Source organism: Hypomesus nipponensis, chromosome 16, assembly GCF_054491055.1.
Source record: "Hypomesus nipponensis isolate SF chromosome 16, ASM5449105v1, whole genome shotgun sequence".
In the NCBI taxonomy this organism is placed as follows: domain Eukaryota; kingdom Metazoa; phylum Chordata; class Actinopteri; order Osmeriformes; family Osmeridae; genus Hypomesus; species Hypomesus nipponensis.
The window spans coordinates 6,604,462-6,622,470 of NC_140376.1; the positions used below are offsets into that span (position 1 = coordinate 6,604,462).

An 18,009-nucleotide genomic window follows, 5' to 3' on the forward strand; every position below is an offset into this window, starting at 1 on the left:
CTCCCTCCCCAACTCCACCTCCACTCACATCTCCCTCCGCTCGACCCTCCACACCATCCCCCCCCTCCACCCCATCTCCTGGTCGAAGCAGGCAGGCAGTGGTTCCAGCTCTGCCAGGGAGCCAAGGCTGAGCCGGCGAAGCAGCTAAATAGGCCACCGCAAAATGGCTTGGCATCAACCCGCTCACAGAGATTAATTCATAGAAACACATTAATCCAGAAACACATTACTTTCCCATGCAGTGCTCCCCCCCCACTCTCTGCCTCTCCCTCCAGAAGATATTTCATGTTGTCAAACTGTTTACTTTACGCCGTTCCACCGAGGGACCAGGAACCAGGATCCAGACAGTGGACACATATCTGATTTCTGTCAAGTTGCCTCATGTCTGACCTCCGTCTGGCTATGTGATGCACCTTCGCCCAAACACAGACAGTCTTCTGTGGTTAATACATCACATCTCAATCTGGGCCCTCACCCAAAAACACTGCTTATATCCAATATCGTTTGACTAAACTAACGCTTCAGATTTCTTTTTTTTAAACACCCCCCCCTTTTGTTGGAGAGGTTCCAGTGAAGTGTGTGCATGACTCTTTCAGACAGAGGGGCGTTTTCATAAGGACTCTCCACCTCAGAGGCATGTTGAGGCGTTCAGCAATGGAGAACACCCGAGTCATCAGATTGCAATGCTTCTCTCTGTATCTGGGTTGAAACTGACAGCGCAAATCCTGCGCGCGGGCATACCAGAACCAGTCAGACTCCAACTGTTTAGGGAATTCATGAATAAGACTCCTGTAAAAGCAAATCGATGGAGTTTAGCTTGTTTAATTTGAATATGCTGCTGTCTCTGTTGTCGTTTGTGAAGCATGCTATTCTCCAGACTGGAAGGAGTTGTGTTGACACCCCATGACAGATAGTTGACTTGCCTTATCTCAACCCCTATACTGAACACCCTGCAAAAATATCCACAAGTCGGAGATGATCATATCAGATTTTCTATCTGTGCTGCCACATTTCTTTTCTCTCTCCTGGCTTCCATGAGAATCTGCGCAGAACATTTCACTATGAATCTCCTCATATATTCCTTCCATGAAAAAAAACATTGCTCTAAAAAAGAATATGATATCCTGCCAAAAACAATAACAATCTATTACACTGCCGTTAAAAATCAATCTTGAAGTTATAGCACCAGTCCACTTACTAATAAGGCTGTCACCGATTCAACACAGAAAAACAAATCGAGGGTGAAGATGAAGTGATCCATATGGCCCACTGTTGATTTAGGAGACATCAATCATGAATCTACAAAACAGGGAGGACGAGGGCATCTCTAGCATGGTAATCCAATCTCAATGTGTTTGCACACCCCATAATACAATACTGTAGTCAACCATAACCAACAATTCAAATCTCACCAAACTCCATGGTGGAAAAAGGATCATGTGCTGTTGTTTAGCTCAGGACAACCAGACTACGAGCAAGAGGCAGCTTGGCCGCCTGGCTGGTGTTAGATTGATCTCACTACAAGCAGCCACACCCAATCTGGACCAGAGCTAACCACGCCATCAGGTATGGATGTCACAGCAGGCCCGGTGTGGTCTCACACAGGGACGAATGGGAGCGGATCTCTGGTTTATGGGAACAGACCAGCGGCTATTGGCTGGAGAGCGAAGGCAGAACATGTGCATGTGGACACGGGAGTTAGGGCTTTCTGAGGGACAGACTAAATCATCAGATGACAGAGGGGCAGGCCCAAGCGGGAAAAAGGATTGGCTTAAAGTATACTTGCGACATACGAGTACAGACACATCAAGTTGAACATAATATTCAAGTTGTCAATAAGTATGTGAATATCAGCATATCTTTGAGGACCCCTTCCAATTTGGTAGCAAAAGATCGATATAATGAAAATGTGTCAAGCTTTTATTTGATGTGTTCATAATTGACTACGAATGCTCTTTCCCGTTTGGGCGGGCCCCTTTGCTGAGGAGTCGGGCCACTCGCTGTGTCTCGCGGCTCCTTCCTGACAACAACAACATTTCTACTCAGTGTTTGTGCTATTGCCTTGTCCAAACCTCGCAACGAAACAGCACTAACATGAAGGAAAAACATAAAAAATCCCTTTCGGTAACCAAGACAAAATCCTCCATCATGTTAGCATAGCTTCCCATGACGACAATAGCTTTTATGTGGCGTTTCAGGCGATGCTCCTAACAGTGAAACTGCCACAGCATGAAGAGAGCTGAGAGGTTTCTACCTTAGTGTGTACAGTATTTTCCCATCGTTCCATATTCTCAGCAGCTGATTGGGTGTCGTTATCCAATGAGAGTCAGCGTTCTTGGAGTTCCTGAAGATGGTGTCCGGCAACCAAATGAGCCCGACCATATTGCTGTTCAAAGTCAATATCTTCATCGTGCTGTTGTATCTGAGACGGCTATCTGTCCACGTCTGAGCAAAGATGATGTCGATTTGGTACTCCTGAAAGAAAGCAAATAATACATTATCAAGCTGGAGCATGTTCAGAGACAGTTCAACATATGCCCCTCTCCCCCGCAGAGTACATACACTGCCCTGTAGATAAGAAGAGAACAGCCTAGAGGAAAAGACAGCTTCGCCTATTGGCAGAGGTATTGATTTCCTGTCCTGTGAGAGTAATCTCTGAGCCTCTGAAGGATAGACTACATAGGGACCAAATGACATCCCTCAGTATCACAACACTGGGGCGTCAGATTGATCAGGTAGCCCACCTCTGCCCTAAGGTCCAAACCTCTCTCCCTCTCCCCCAACTCTCTTTACCTTCCCTTCATCTTCATTTCCCTCATCACCCTGTTCTCCTCTCCCTCCCACCCCTCCCCCACCCTTCCATCCTCTCATCACACCCCCCCCCCCTCCATCCTCCAACTCTCCTCATCCGTCCTCTCCACCTCTCGTTCCCTCTCCCTCACCACCCTACTCCCCCACTTCCCCCCCTTGAGTCCATCTCTCCGCCACACCCTCACGTCTGCTGGTCACAGGTGAACAGTCCTTCAGGAACTTTCCAAGCTGGTTTGCTCACTGCAGCACTGGGAGAGTGAGGTAGCAGTAATAGGAGGAGACAGGCTGTTTGGCACCAGATGGAGGCTGAGCAGAGTGTGCCGTACCTGGGAATAAATCAAGCATACCCCTCCACCACCTACACCCTGCAAACTGTATCACACACAGTCTTCAGCGTACACACACTGCTACCACACACACACTGTCTTCACAACGTCCCCCCCCCCTACCGCTAACGCACATGCTGTTTCACTCTCAGGACTGTTGGTAAACTGGAGAATCTGATCTGAATCAGGTCTTCTCCACGGGAGTCTGAGGATCCACCGGCAGTCTAAAACCACCACAACCCTCCATGGTCCAGGCTCGCTGTTTCTGGGTTAGCCAGGGACCCCCCATGGTTCACAGACCCAGCGACCCAGCGCTGGGCTTCTCTCACACCAACTCAAGGGTTCATTACGGCGGCTTTCATCCAGCTCTGAATGGGACAGAGTTCGGGATCAGCCTCGAGTTGCTGGAGCTTGGAGTACGAGGCTGAGCGCTCTGGGTACAGTGCTGAGATATTCCCACAGCAGCGTGGGAATAACCGGTCTCCTGTGTGTTTGCACGCCATTAAGAGATACCGTCTCTGACTCTCCCAGATCAAGATGGGCAGAGCCCAGGGCGCTTCCCAATGATGATGAGGATGGTGAAGAGGAGGAGGATTAGAAGAATCATCATCATCACCACCCCACATTCCTTCCCTGGTTCTAGTTCTGGTGTGATAACAACGATCTGTTCCTACTTCATTCTGCTCCAAGGTCAAGAAGGAAACTACTGTTTTCCTTTGATCTTTGCTTATATTTCACTCTGAGAACAATGTCTTGTTTGAAAAGCCTTTCAATAAATAATAGCTCTGAAAAGCGGGATGTACTGCAGGCTACTTGCTTTAAATAGAAGAAGCCCGACACAGTGCTTACTTAGTACCCTGTTGTAAGTTTTCATACCAAAAACGCTCTCTCAAACCCAGGCATGTGGATCTCTCAAAACCAGGCATGTGGATATTTCACACCCAGGCATGTGAAAACACATCCTTATTCTCCGCACGTTCGGGACATTAGACTCGGCTTTTGACTGACAGCGTTTGAAAGTGCAGCGATGGAAGTTTCTGACATTGGACCAGATCCAGTAGACTCCTGTGAAGCCGGACAGAAAGTGGCATGCGACTGGACGTGTGCATAAATAGCAGCCGACCGATTACCATTTCAAACATGGACTCCGATTCGAACTTTGTGATTTTAAAGACCGGGCGAGATGAGCATTTGCAAGCGAAATGAGGCTCTTTGAGGTGGCTCGCAGGACAAAAACTAATGGCTTCGTTCTGCTCGGTGCCTTTGAGGTCTCAATTCAGCGCTCGCGGAGAGTTGACTAATTATTGACGGCAATAGTTAAACCTCTCACGCGGAGCGCTCCGTCAAATAGAACAGAATACTTGACTCTCCCCCCTCTCCTTCTCACTGACACACACACTTTTACAAGCACACACGCTCGTACAAGTGCGCACAAACTAGCACTTAAAAACCTGCACACCCAAACCTTTATTTGTTTTTCATTGTCACTTCAACACACAAGGGCCTACCGGTCGTTAGAGATGCAGATTTTTACCCACACCCCATCCTCCTCCCAAACACACACACACACACACACACACAAAAAAAAAAACCTTCATTGCACTGTCCACAACTCCAGAACCTCATTTGACCTTTAATAGAGTCTCTCCAGAAGTTAAACGTTGTTTTAATAGGCTTCCAATTAGACCAAGTCAATATTCAGGAGAACGAGCAGTCCATAATTGTGACCTTTCATTGTTTAAGGTAAAGGAAGCGGGGCGACCAGGGAAGCATTACCTGGCAACCAGACCAGCGGAGAGAAAAGACCAGAGGTTAAATAAACAGAACTCATTCTACCTGATGTCATAACATCTGGATGGAGAGACATGCAGATGGTTGGTGTTCTTCAAGAACCGTAGCCGAGTCAGAAAGCAGAGCATGAAGACGGACACGTGTGACCTCTTGACCTCTTGTCTTTTTGCTACGGTCGTATCGTGGTTCGGCTTAACGCCCTACAGGATATTCAAACGTGCGGCGGTCGGTTTCTTCCCCTTTTCATGTGATGTGCCCTCCTCAGCTTTCCCAGCATCAACAGTATAATTGTGCCTGTCTGCATGGTGCACACTAGTCTGTCTTCCCAAGATCCCAGGTCGAAGCCCAGAGGGACTTCCACACAGAGTTTGTTCAGATACAGCAGATGTAGCGGGAGGAATAGAAAATCTGTGTGTTGCTCAAAAATGCAAAGAAGAAAATGTGGGCAATAACAGTCAATTGAAACTGAACCATGCGGCCGAGTACTCTCCTGGGAGTCAGGACTGAGGATTAAGGTGAGAAGACGGCATCTCGCCAACACCTGCATTATACAGGAGAGGGGCGGCTTGTTTTAGTGGCAGAAAGCGGATGCGTATCTCGGCCAGGGGCCCAAAATAGCAGCGAAAGAAGCTTCCTTCACATGGAGGCACCTACTGTATGCTGTCCTGTACCTGCATAGTCCCCCCCTGTTGGAAGAGAAACTGAAGAAAGATCTAGATAAATCATGAACTTTTGACTGGAAGAAAACAGCAGTAAGTAGGAAAGCAAGCCTGGATTTGGGGATTCAATGAAGTTCACTAAGGGAGAGTTCACACCTAAAGGTCTGTTTCCTAAATCGAAATCAATACTTTTCCACTAATTTTCCACTCCCAAGCTGTTCCTGGCTCAAACTACCAGCGGGTCTTCACAGCTTCCAGCACAGAAATAACAAAAATATGAAACGCTTAATTCTTCAACACAGTTCTTCCCGAAAGGGTCCTTTTGATGCCAGACATGATTTGTACCAGCGAAGACAACAACAAAAAAGCCCACAGAGTTGTTCGCATATGAAGGAAATCTTTTTAAACATTGAGTTGATTGTGCTAAGACACGGTGAGATATGAGCTCATTCTTCCTAAGACCTTCATTCGGATCTTATTGAATCTCTACATTTTTTTCAGGACAATTACATTTGATTTCGCAGAGGAAATATTTTCATATTCAATTTCCAAATGATAGGGACATGGGGAATATGACTCATTACAGTAAATGATTTAACTCCGACTCTGCTATGTGGGAGCTTCTTCCAGCTGACTTCCTGTCATCTGAAATGACCTGCATACAAATGGGAGATTTCCTTCATCAGAGAGTGGCTCCAGCCGCTTCTATCAGGTCCCCCTCCAACCCCCCCGCACCCCCCCTCCACTTTCCCCCCCCACCTCCCTCCACTTTCCCCCCCCCCCCCTTTCCACACTCAGTTACAACTTAGGTTACTCCGCTCAGACATACCCCCTCCACAAACACCACCCCACCCCTCCAGCCTCACCAAACTTAGTGATGATAGCCCATCGCGTGCGACGCCTCACCGTCAGTGTGAAATGGGTGCAGCTGCAGGCTCACTTGGCCCTGCGTGTCCCCAGCACCCTAATTAAATTCCCCGCACCGTTTATCATTTCCAGGAATGTGAGGCGGAAATAAACCCCCGATGAATAAAGGATGAATCTGGCAGGTCGCTGTGGCAGGCACGGGGGCTGGACACCCCAGCACGCCGCCATTGTCTCTGTGGGTCTGTCTTCCTCTGACTGGTGTGGCTTGCTGGAGACGCAAAGACTGTGGCTGTGCCTGTGTGGCAGAGGCGTCTCCATGACAACAACAATTTGAGTTTTTTTTAAAAAACATTTTGTTATTGTCCTTTACGATGACAACACTTTTCGACTTTCCAAAGCCGGGATGTCTCAAATTTCAGCTTTCATCGAGACTGTATAACATCTATTTTGTGTCTGTACGTGGCCATCTTTGTGTTACATTTGGTCCATTTGTAACCACCCCTTTGCAGCAGAATCCAAAACCGCAGGGGGGCCATGGCACAGCCAAGCGCTCAGAGACTCTGATTAGCACCTTATTCTTCTCGTCATCCTACTGTTCGACGCAGAGCTGCCAACAACGCCCGGCCAGCTGGAGAGATTCAGCTTTCAAATGCGCGCAGGGCAGAGGTCTTCAACCCTGGTCCTCAGGGCCCACCGCCCTGCATGTTCTAGACGTTTTCCTGCTCCAACGTGCACCTGATTCGAATGAATGGAATGTTATCTGGCTTCTGCAGAGCTTGATAACGAGCCATTCATTTGGATCAGGTGCGTTGGAGCGGGCAAACATCTAGAACATGCAGGGCAGTGGGCCCAGGTTGAAGACCAATGATGTAGAGTATATGCACGTGGAACAAAGAACATTCAAATGTGTTTTCCCAAGAAGAAACGAATACGTTGAATAATGAACCCACAGCACAAGCCAGGCCTCTGCACTGCGGTAAGACTCTAGAAACATGCGGTTCTGTTCTTCCTATAGTGTCATACAGTGGAATTCATCCAGTCCTTGAGAGACTGTCAGTGGAGTGACCTGTGCAACTGCAGACAGTGAGTCTCCCTAGAAGGCTTATCTTGGGTGAATCTTCAGACGGACGGACGGACGGACGGACGGGGGGGGGGGAAGATATTCTAGTACATTCTGTGGGTCCATAGTGCAGCGACTAAAAGGCAATGTGATGCTACCGAGCCCGGAATAGGAATTCCCAAGGACTCACAGGCAGAAACTCTCCCATTCAGCCCTCATCGGCTCTTTCAAGTGCAGAGGAAAAAGTGCTTAGTCTGCTTTTCAGCCAGAGCAACCCCCCTCCCCTCCCCCCTCCAACACCCCTGTCCTCTACCCACCCTCTACTCACCACTCTCTCTCCCTGCCTCTCCCATTTTTTTTTCTTCTCTTCCACCCAACTGTCATTCAGCTCTGAACTTGCCATGGGCCTCGGAATCGACTTGAACTCTCCAAACACCCACGTCCATTCTTGTCTCCGCCAACTTAAATAGCGTCCCTCAAAACAAGCAAAAGCAGAGAACTTCAGAGTGCCGATCGCACAAGGTAGGGAGCAGGTAAACTGGGTCAGCGTGCGCTCGTTTCGTGCGCCGTTGGTGGCGCTGTGCTGCATGATGACGCAGCATAGGAGGTGCACTGCCCGCTCGGTGCTCCTCTTCCTGGACGGAAGATCAGCCGGCGATTGCCAGATGAGGCGGAGGTTTCTGCGCGTTGGCCTCGTTCCGGGCCCCCCCCCCTCAAGGTCATTTTTAGGAGAGATGCACTTGTTACTCCCTCAAAGCAGGACAGGTTTATATAGGCTACTGCTCGAGGAAACAACGCAAGATTGCATGCTCTACTTAAGCAGCTATATGCAGTTCATATCTGTGTGCTTCACTGCTGTGTGGACAGAGACCGCTACGAGACGCTACCGCTACGCTACGGACAAGACATCAAGAAATGACCTCCTCCCTTCCTCTCTGACCTTTAACTTCCCTTTTGCTCATATCTGTGAAAACGCGAGGTGGTAAACTAATGTGCTACTGTCTGAAAATTGCTTCAAAGGTGGTCACCCCTCTTTGCCGTGCATTCTTCAACAGGAAATGAAACAGAGTGACCAGAATATCTACTTTGTCTAATTCAAAACAAAATTGGGAGCAGACCAGGTTAATCAGACAACTGTGCATGGACAAATTGATTCACAGCAGGAACATGGCAGGATTCCCCCTCATTTCTTTTTTTTTTTACTGTCCGACCAACCACGGTGTGCCTGTTACTGCCCGTCATTGTTGTGATAGCACCCCACCCCATTTGATAATTTTGCAATCAACAGGCTTTATAAGCTATCTGTAAAAGACTAAGTGTGACAGAAAAGGCCCTTTGAACTTCAAATGCTAACCGCCTCTGCGGGAGAGAAGTGAGCCGGTTCTTTAGGAGCGCTGGCAACGCACCGTGACTTGTGGCAGACGTCGGATGATTCATAATTTCATGTCCTGCAGCAGCTGTGCAGGATCCTCCTCGCGGCTCGGCGGATGATTGGCCGGGGAGAATCGAAAACGGAACGGAGAACATTCTAGAATGGAGAATATTCTAGTCGACACCATGCCTCCTCGTCAGCTCTCCATCCACTCCCTGAGGCTCCGAGCTGCATGTGATTGGACAACCTGATGGGTTTCTGCCGATGATTGGTCCTTAGGGCATGTCAGACCTCACAAGAAGCAATCTGATCTGTCGCACCGCAGGCCTCTCCATCGGTTCGCTAACCTACTTCCTGTGTAGAGTGTGAAAACAAGACAACCATGGCCCGGTTTGTTTGCACTTTCCTCGCCGCCAGAACATGACAGGGGTCGAGGCACCGTGATCTGTTTGTCCTGAGCGCTGCGGTGCGAGTCTGACACCTCTGTGTACTGACCAATCACATCACAGGCCCCGGAGTCAGGTGTGCGGAGTCCAATCTATTTGCTGCAGATGGAGGGATTTGAAGCAAATGAACTGGGTTTGACTCTTCATCCTCACTTCATCATCGCTTCATCACTTATAGTCACCCAAATCCTCGCTTTCCTGATGGGGACGATGTTTGTGTATAAAGATGGTAGCTCAAGTTCTTGTCCCCGAACTGTCCTGAATCCCAAAGTTCTAAGACACTTCCCAAAGTCTTGAGACACAAATCATAAAAATGTGTAATACTTTTATACAATAGTATGGCTAAGCTCTATTATACGATATTGTTAATTTTTTAACTTATCACATGAATGAACCTATACTGAACATATTAAAATGACTATGGATAACTCTGTAATCTGCGCCCCCATACAGCAGTTTGATATAGCAGTTCAAAATGAGCTATAATCAATTCTCTTTGTTGCCCCTTGCTATTATTCATTATCTTTTTGTGGTCAAAAGATGATATATGCAAAAAAAGATAATTAGCCTTTTTGTCCAACACAAAATGGATTCAGTAGTTTAACACAGTCACTAATGAATATTTTGTAATGGAATCTATCCAGCTATCTTCACAGCTAGCTGTGTTAAAAAAACATGCAGAACTGGATCTCTGACAGGCAAATCTTTTTTCGCAGTATTTCCTTTAAGCTGTAGGGGTGATATCGAGCTGGGACGCATGTACGCCGTTCCTCCCAGGAGAGCTTTCAGCTTGTGCTGTATGGTACAGTATCCACCTCCGTGTACCAGTAATGTTTGACAGCCCACTCAAACAAAGCCTCTAATGAATGGCTATTTCCACCGCCGTGCCCTGGCACGCCAACACACAGGCTTATGATGTGGGCGGGTTCCCGGTGTCCGCCGCAGAACCAGGATTTCCCAGGATCCCGTCTGCTGCGCCTGCCTTGTTGTCTCTTAATTGGCTACTGCTTGCCGACTGCCGAGGTTGCCTCCATCGGCTGCAGAAACAGAACGGCCTGAAAATGAATTTAATGCGACTTTATTTTTTTTAAAGAATGGTTGTGTTTCAGGGTGAGGACTCTTTCACGGATGGTGATAGTGTGTGTGCGTGTGTGTGTGGGGGGTTACTGAGATAAGGGGCTGGTGTGGGGGTCATAGTGGTGCGGGATTGAGGTGTGGGGGGTAGGGTGGGGGGGTTATTAGCGCTGAGGGGTTGGGGTGTGTGAGGTGTATGGGGTGGGGGGGTCATAGTGGTGAGGAGTGGGGGTGTGGGGTTGAGGGGTCATAGTGGTGAGGGGGTTATATTGGTGAGGGTTGGGGTGTGGGGAGTGGAGGTGTCATAGTGGTGAGGGGTTGGGGTGGGCCTGATGCAGGGTTCAGAGGCATCCTTCACAGGCTCAAATTGATTTGCTGGGGGAGACTGGGGCGATCCCAGGGACAAGGCTTCCTGTCACAGAGGGAGTCAGGGCAAATGCATCTTATCAGATCAATAACCGGAGCTGGCTGAACTATCCCCACAGAGCTCTGGGGTGGCATTGGGCTTAATGTTAACGTTGCAATGACAATTTGTGTGTGTGTGTGGTAGTGGATGGGGGGGCATTTTACCTGTTCTATAATGAAACACTACAGTGTGGTCCAGACAGGGTTTTTTTTCTCTCCAGGGTTCCCTAAGATCCTCTCTAGTGGTTGTATTTCTCTCATGCTCTCCAGTAGATTTGCAATTCATTCATGATAAAATGTACTCATAATACTTATTCATATCTACTAATCAGGTAGTTCATGTGCCTGCATTGTTTTGCTCTGAAACGACAAAAGCCTTGTGAATCAAAGCCTTGACACAAGTTGCACCTGCTCCGGGAAATACAATCCACCAACACAGCACATTACACACACCTGGCTCATAAACTCCTTGTAATCTTCCGCAGATGAATCGACACTGATGGTTCGCTGCATAACTGAATCTGTTCCTACAGAGCGAACACATCTACATAGCCTGAGGGGCGAGTCGTTTAGTGACACGCTAAACAATAGGAGCGCCATGTTTTATAAGTCATTGTCAGGACTGGTTTATGCTGAGGTTCATTGGGGGTTCCAGAGAAGACACAAACAGAAGTTCAGACACGCCCCCATCATCTACCTCTGGACTGAGGCTCCTTCAGCTCCCTGCCTCGGCATGGAATTTTCCGTGAGAAGACAGGCGTCTGCTCAGTGAGGTTCCCCAAATGATAACTTTTAATGGTCCAAGCGAACAAATGGGTGATGTTACTGTATATTGCCGGTGAAGAAACAGAGTTTTACACACAGGGACAAATGCATGATTTAAAAGGAAGAGAAATGCTTTATTCATCACTGAGTGCAAAAATTCATCTAACTCGAGAGGAAGAACAAAGGCTTCTGGGCCGGGGAGGGAGGAACGATAAGAACCATCTCTGTTGTCAGCAGTCTTCTAGAAGCTGAAAGCAAACTATTATGTTGAGTTATGGTTGCACTACATGGCAGAAGAGTACACAAAAGGAAAACATGTATTTATTTATTAATTTTTTTGGGGGGGGGGGGTTGTATTTCTTTTTCTTTTTTTATTGTAGAAACCTGTATTTCGTTTAACAAGATAATGTTTCGATGGCGCCTCAAAGCAAAGCTGATGCAATAACTCAGAGATAAGATATCATGTCCTCAACAGAAAGTCCTTAACGGCCACCGCTCCCTCTGTGTTTGGGGTGATTTACCCTCTGTCATTATAGGCAGAATAACTCTTTCACAATGGAGTGACTTACATAAAATTTACATACATTGGAGAACAAATGCAGAGCTGGTAGGAAACAGGAAAGTGGATTAAAGTCTTTTTCACTCCAACCAAATCCTTCAAAGGAGAGTAAATAGCTTTCAGCTCTTTGCTCGGGAAAGCGAGGTCCTCTCCCATCTCAGACAGATGATCTACAGCCTCCTCAAACACGGACTCAAACACAGGTTTTGGGCTTTTGTTGTTTTCTGCTCTAAATTTCCACCCCTGACCCTCTCGGGGAAAGAAAACACTGAACCTCAGCATGTCCGTGCTGTAAAAACACATTAGCATGAGAGATAAAACACACGTAATGGAATCATAGGAGCCTATAGGATTGGACTCAAACACTGTTTCATTGTCGACCCTAAAAATCTGCCATGCCCATTATTAACTGGCTGTTTCTGGAGCGAACAGGTCATGAAACTTCTGAAGTGAGAGAAAATAACTTCCTGTCAGCAATTTTTCTGCCCAGCGACTGTAATCCAGACCAACCAGAGGGAGAGGAGTAGCTGTCAGGGGGAGACGTAGAGAGGCATTCTGCAGGTCAACACATTCTCTTTCCTGTTTACTGTTTGTTTACATAAAATACCTAATTACCAGCGTACTGGTGTCATCCACCACAGGCACACACTAATAACTTTCAGAAAAAAAACAAAAAAAACGAATGAAATCCATTAACTGAAAGCTTGCTAGGCCAAATCATTTACAGCACGTTAACGTTACAAACAGCTAACTGTATGTGCTGCGACTCAAGAGGATGACACAGAACATTCACAAGTCTGCCAGTCGGAGAACAGCACAATCATGTTTGTGCCTTTTTCTTTATATATATGAATATATAGGTTCCCACAAAATATTTCAGCCACAGAAACTACGGCCTGAATGGATTGCTAAAGGGTAAAAGGGACTGTAATGAATTCAGACCACATGACACACAAACCTTTTAGTGTGAGAGAGCCGGCAATCGCCCTGTCCATTAATCACGTCTGAAAATTAATAAATAAGTCAATATTCTTGAGACAAGCCTACTTTTCCAATCATAATTGCTACCTGCCAGCAAAACAAAAACAATAAGAGCTCTTACTTACTGAGAGGCAGCTGTCCGGTTAGACCTCCCCTGTCTGTGTATAACCAGCATTCACAGCAGTACAGGGTTTGAGCCGGCGTTCAGTTCAATAGAAAATCGTGGGGTTCCAGGAAGAGATCCTACACTGCTGTACAGTAAAGGAGATTGATTGGTCAAAATTGAACCGTGATCTTAGCAATGGAGCATGAAGCCAACTCTACATGGACCCCCTGTGCAAGCCCACAGGCAACACGACTGACCTGCTGCAACCTGCGCTCTGATTAAGGATTTTACCCAAAAGGCTTGATTAGAATGCAATTCATTGATATTACAAAGCTGTTACTGTTGTAATTACCAAGTTAGTACCCACACAAACAACTACCGCATTGATCTTTTTTTACTATATAGTTGCGCACAGAGTATTGGACCCATCTTTTTACTACCTGGATGGTAAAAGTTCAGGCAAGTTTGTGAACAAACCAGGATGTTCCTGTAACCCCCAGAGCTGGCAGCAACATCTGCCAACAGCCTCCAGGGTGGAGCACATGCTGAGATGTTTATCAAACCCTGTAAAAGTAGAAAAGGTATGAAGGTGAGATCGGCAGCGTTGGGGGGGGTTTATCCTCCGGAGGCACCCCGGTCAACGGCAGCTCTGAGACGGCACACATCATGTGCGAGCGCCCCGGGCCTCCAGGCTGCCAGAGAGGAGCTCACAGCTCGTCTTTGTATTAGAGTGTGTGGTTGTGATAGTGTGTGTCTGTGTCAGTGTGTGTGTGAGAGTAATTGTGAGTGCTTGTGCATGTTCTTGTGATGTCATTGTGTTTCTGTATGTGTGTGTGTGTGTGTGTATTTGTGACTGTGTGTGTATACTTGTGATTGTCAGTGTGTTTAAGTGTTTTGTGTGCTCGAGCGTCTGTCTGGCTGACTCGGGACCACGCTCGCCCTGACCGTGTAGCGCACAGCAAGGGATGGTGCCGTGGGCCAGGCTCAACCTACTAGCCCACCAATCAAAGGCACTGTGACATCCAAGTCTACCAATCAGAGCAACTGGGACATTCAAGCCTACCAATCAGAACAACTGTGACATCCAGGCCTACCTATCAAAGCAACTGTGACAGCTACCGCTCTAGCGCCTGTGGCTTCACATCGAGGTTACCTGTCCCTTCGCGCATTGTGGCGATCAATCGAGCGTAGCTACATTAAACGTAACAGCGCTGACCTGATTGAGGTGTGAGTGAGACAGGATGATGTCACGTCCATAAAAGCTGAGTGCTCATGGGAGTTGCCGTCTTGGTTTCACCTTGTCATGTCACGGTCCGTTGACTGCATGAGCATACACCCACTGTCACGGTTCCCCTATCAGACAGCAGGGTCGTCCAGAGGTTGGAGGTCAAAAGTCAGGTTCATGGAGTTCAGCAGCTAATCATGGCAGCGAGGTATCACGGTAGTTGAGGTATTAAGGTATTAAGATAAAATGAAATATGCTAAAAGTATAAGTAATTAAGTCTGATGAAGAGACAAGGGTTTTGGTTCTTCCATTTTTTCTCCTGTTGGGAGTTTTTCTGGGAGTTTTTCCTTGTCTTCTTTGAAGGTTTAGGTTGGTATGTGAAGCCCTCTGTGACATGCTTGCGTGTAAAAAGGGCTATACAAATACAAAAGGGTATTGGTTCTGGAAATGGAAAGTCTCTCCACCACCAGTGGATGCGTGTTGGGATTGTTTAAATGTATTTATTGATTAATGGCAGCATGTGGACTCATATCCATCCGTATACATGAATGTTTCCTTCAGTTTCCTTCATGACATCTCTGTTCACCATCAGAGGATCCCAAAATTGTTTTTGATTGTCTGTCCATCTTCAGCTCTGCTTGTTATTGTACTACAAACCAAAATGTGTTTTACACTTTAGTTTCCCTTAGGTGGTATTGTTATAATGTGGACCTTGGCTTTGGCATCAATGTTCGGGACTCCATGGTTGGACTACGGAAAATGTAATTCCCTGCTGTGGAGGATAAAAACATCAAATTCACAGTGCTGTCAGGATACTTTGCAGCACATGTAACCTTTGCAGCACAAGTCACCACATTGCAGCATGGCCTTGAAAAGAAAATATTTTTTTCCCCACTAGACAGATGGCCCGAATGCCAGTTCAATAAAGCTCTATAGATTCTTTTTCTTCATCACTCTTGTCCATTGTGCTGCTTTACCCAGAATGCAATTGTGAGGAATACACTGCAGTCCTTGCCATTGGGTGCCTTGATTTATCTCTCAAAAGCACCACAATGTTCAGCTCCTTTGGACATTAGTTAGCAGAATGCAGTTGTATGTCGTTATTAATCTCTTTATCTTGCTAAATCCTTTCTTATATATAGTCAGTGGTTTCCACAGTGTATACAATTTTAACTTGCCTCCCGTATCTCATCTGGAGAAAGGATATTTGGAGTCAAATCAACACACCATTCACTTGATTTGTGACTCACAAATGTAGATGTATTCTTTACAGAGAAAGCTTTCCTGACTTTCATGCTGAAAGATTCAGTCGAGTCTAAATAATTCTTCGCACCAAGTTTAACGTGTTCCACTTGTGTATTCATTGCTGTGGCTGGAAGGAAAATGTAACATTCTTTCCAGTTTTCCCTTGTGTCTTTTCCTTGGTTTTCTGGGCTCTTCTTTCCTGAGATACAGATAAACAGTTTCATTGACACCATAAGAATATAAAGTCTTCCTTCAATGCATCCACTTTAGCGCTCTGTACTTCTGAGAGGCAGTCTGCTATTTAGAACGGTTTTATTATTAATTCATATTTTTCCGTTTCTTGTTCAATTTCTCTTTTCTTTTTTTTTTGCACAGTGTGCTTCAGTGGCTCACCCGTTAAGTGCGCGCACCTTGTAGGCTTTACCGTGGGGCCTCGGGTTCGAGTCCAGCCTGGGCCGTTTCCTGCATGTCTGCTTGCCTGCCTTCCTCCTAGTGTACCTGCAAGTCTGTCTAGGTGGTAGACGTTTTCCATCAGCTCATTGTGTTGGAGACCCAGGGGGTCATTTTGGATCTGTAGCTGTGTCACGCTGTCCCGCCGGGGGGAGCGAGCAGCAGCAAGCACAGGAGAGAGGGCGGCCATGGGAAACAGGATTCTTATCATCTGAAGTCCGGACAGAAAAAATAGATGGCAGCGATAAGTTGTGCTGTGTTTGGACTTATCCCGCAATGTAGATATGCTGAAGTCAGTGTTGTCCTGGGTTTTACAGCTGGCGAATGGACTTTTGTATTTATAGCAGCCAGACAACAGGGCCAGATGACTGTAAGGGGTCTATCTCCAAGAGTTTTTCCGTGGGAGGAAATCAGTCTGTATCCTCCCAAACGAAACATATCATCCGTAGAGTATACTTGCCAAGTACTAACATATTTAGATATACTGTATGTAAGGTTGAGTATGCTTCCAAGTGTGTCGATTCTTTTTGTTAACGAAAAGGTTTTTCGTCCCATTGAATACATTGACATAAGATAGGTCGATGTATTCTCCTTTTCTGCTTGTGCTTACGTGAGCGCGGACACTCTCCCGCAGTGTCTTGTCAGCAAGTGGGCCTTTTACACTTCATAGAAGTAACTCTAACTCAAACTTACCACGTCTTATATTCAGCACTATTCCTAATCAACACCTGACTCCACAGGCTCCAGTACCACCATTGCCCATAATCATGGAGGTCTGCCTTCGCAATCCGCTTCCTTCCACACAGGCCCAGTGCCCCTCCTCGTCCACAGTGATTATTTTCTGACGTTGCTCGCCCTCAAGTGACAGTGTGGGGGCTGCTGGTTCCAACCCCACAGAGACGGACCTCAGGAAAGACAATCGAAGGAAACCCAGAAGTCCCTGGATAACCCACTTTTCTTACCGTTGAGGGAATTAGGTAGCGGCGTGTTAAGGGTTAAGGTTCATTGAGAGAAAGAGGGAGAGTGTATGCGTGGATGAGGAGAAAGAGTACAAGTGAGAAAGAGGGGGAGTAAACAGAGAGAGAGAGGGGGAGACACACAGAGAGAGAGAGAGAGGGGGAAGAGAGAGAGGGGATGAGAGAGAGGGGATGAGAGAGAGATCGACAGCGAGAGAGACAGAGAGAGACAGAGAGAGGATGCCCAAGGCGAGAATAGCGTGGTCCCTCGTGTGTGTGAGAAACACAAGTTTTCGAAAATCTTTGGAAATATTTTTTTATTTAAATGCATTTACTCAGTGATTGAACCACTCTAGAATATTAGTATTCCACAGTGATCTGTTCTGATTATGGCGTAACCAACAACCTGATTAGGAGATGCTCATTCTGATGACTTCATTACCCAAATCCTCAACCCAGAAGATTGCAAAAATGAGATGCATCTTTGAGGCTAATCAAGGGAAAAATATGGCTCCAGAGACCCAAATGCATATTATCCATAATTTTGTCCGGGGGTATTTGTAAATTTGCTGACCTACCTTTCCCATTATTCTACTGCTTCTCCAGCCTTTTTAAAACAGCAGTCGCAAATCTCTTTTTACTTTTCTTTTTACATCAACTCAATACATGCTGGGAAGATGCGGCCTCTTGGTCATGTGACTGTACGGCGTCAACGAGCCTCCAGGTGACATCCTGGAGGGAGTTCCATTAACCCAGCACCCAGCGACCGTGACCGGGGGAGTATCGAGGAGGCGTCGCAACACTGGAGATCACAGGGTCCTCGTCATAGTAACCAACTGAGGTGAGCTGGAGCTGGTTTTCTATACGCGAGGAGAAGGGGGGGGGTGGGGGGTGGATTGAGGTGACTATGA

At 46.8% G+C, this 18,009-nt stretch overlaps 1 protein-coding gene across 2 annotated transcripts in view; it reads right to left on the reverse strand.

Moving 5' to 3' along the window:
• The window catches only part of gabrg3 (gamma-aminobutyric acid type A receptor subunit gamma3), a 54,657-nt gene that overhangs the window by 16,035 nt on the left and 20,613 nt on the right, over positions 1-18,009 (reverse strand). For both annotated transcript variants that reach the window (XM_084676338.1, XM_084676340.1), the window contains exon 4: positions 2,255-2,475. In XM_084676338.1, coding sequence (XP_084532464.1) covers positions 2,255-2,475 — 221 coding nt within the window. The remainder of the gene's footprint in view (positions 1-2,254; positions 2,476-18,009) is intronic.